This window comes from Apaloderma vittatum, unplaced genomic scaffold (assembly GCF_000703405.1).
Source record: "Apaloderma vittatum isolate BGI_N311 unplaced genomic scaffold, ASM70340v1 scaffold29570, whole genome shotgun sequence".
NCBI classification, from domain to species: domain Eukaryota; kingdom Metazoa; phylum Chordata; class Aves; order Trogoniformes; family Trogonidae; genus Apaloderma; species Apaloderma vittatum.
In genome coordinates, this window is record NW_009696713.1 from 1,444 (window position 1) to 2,790 (window position 1,347).

Sequence of the window (1,347 nt, forward strand, 5' to 3'; positions counted from 1 at the left end):
GGGCTGTGAGGAGGCAGTTGTGCTAACGCTGGTGGGGTGGCTCAAGCTAACCCAGTGCCCTGCAGAGGGGACGCTGCCACTGGGCAGGGGGGGACACAAGCCATCTTTCCACCAGAACTCGGTGAAGGTGATGTACAAGTGCCTGTGGCCGAGCTGCGGCAAGGTTCTGCGCTCCATCGTTGGCATCAAGCGGCACGTCAAGACCCAACACCTCGGGTAAGGCAAAGATTTCCCCTCCTCAAACCCCGCCTGACCCCCAAGGCCACGTGCCCTGCTGCTGCATAATTTGTAATCCCCATATGCCAGCCTGGCGGCGGCCACCCCTTTAGCATCTTGCTTTGCTTTGTCCTCATCTCCTGGGAATTCCCCCCCAAAATACAAAGTGCTGAGGGTGTGGGGATCAGCTTAGCTCTGCTCTCCTCCTGTGGCCTCGTTGCACTTCCCACCCCAGCCTCTGTTTTCTCATGCTTTTGTATCCACGTTTTCCAGTATGTGTTTTTTTTTCTCTCCCTTGCAAACGTGAACGCTTCGAGGACAGAAGGGCTGTGGTGTGGTGGGCAGCGCTGGACTGCCATCCAGTGCCGGATAAATGCACTGGGAAAATAATAATAAAAAAAGACTCCGGGGGCTGTTTCGTGCTGCGTGAGCCACAGGGCTTGGATCGCAGCTGTGCTAAATGAACTCGGTTAGAAACGAGCGAGGGGTTTTCAGTGGCACCCGATCAACGTGCCAGTGTTTTTAAAGGCCATGGAAGAGGTATTGATCTTCCTTGGAAGTGCAAAGCGCTGCTGCAGAGGCAGTGGCTGTTGCTGATTGAGGCCGACGCGATGCTTTGGAGCCCAGGAGTAGAGCTGCTCTGCCCAGGAGGGTGAGATTGCTCTCCCCCAGGGAAGTCTGGCGGCTGCTCGCCTCGATGGAAACACAACCGCCTTTTCACTGGTGTCCCCCTTTCCTCCCCGGCAGGGACGGCGCAGACTCTGACCAGCGGAAACGGGAGGAGGATTTCTACTACACCGAAGTGCAGGTGAAGGAAGAGCCGATGCCGGAGGTGGCCCCTGCCACCGCCACCAGCCCCACGTCCGCGTCTGCCCCCATCATCATCCAGCAAGCCCTGGCGAAGCCGGAGGCGCTGCTCGTGGAGCAGCCGGTGCTGGAGCCCGCCCTGGCCTGCAGCGCCCGTAGCCAGTCTGCCCCCAGCTCCTTTTGGCACATCCAGGCTGATCACGCCTACCAGGTGAGCCGTTGGCATCTCCCGAGGACGGCTCGCCTTCCAAAATCTTGCCGAAGGGCAGGTCGTGATCCGGTTTTTCTCCGCGAGGCCCTGTGGAAGCCGGGATGTTTCATTGC

The 1,347-nt window shown here is 58.9% G+C and overlaps 1 protein-coding gene across 1 annotated transcript in view; it reads left to right on the forward strand.

Annotated features, from left to right (window-relative positions):
• Positions 1-115: 115 nt before the first annotated feature.
• Positions 116-1,347, forward strand: part of ZNF395 (zinc finger protein 395) — a gene marked incomplete at its 5' end in the record, with an annotated part of 2,665 nt that continues 1,433 nt past the window's right edge. Inside the window, 2 exons of the mRNA XM_009876079.1 lie at positions 116-216; positions 964-1,234. Of these exons, the coding sequence (XP_009874381.1) occupies positions 116-216; positions 964-1,234 (372 nt within the window). The remainder of the gene's footprint in view (positions 217-963; positions 1,235-1,347) is intronic.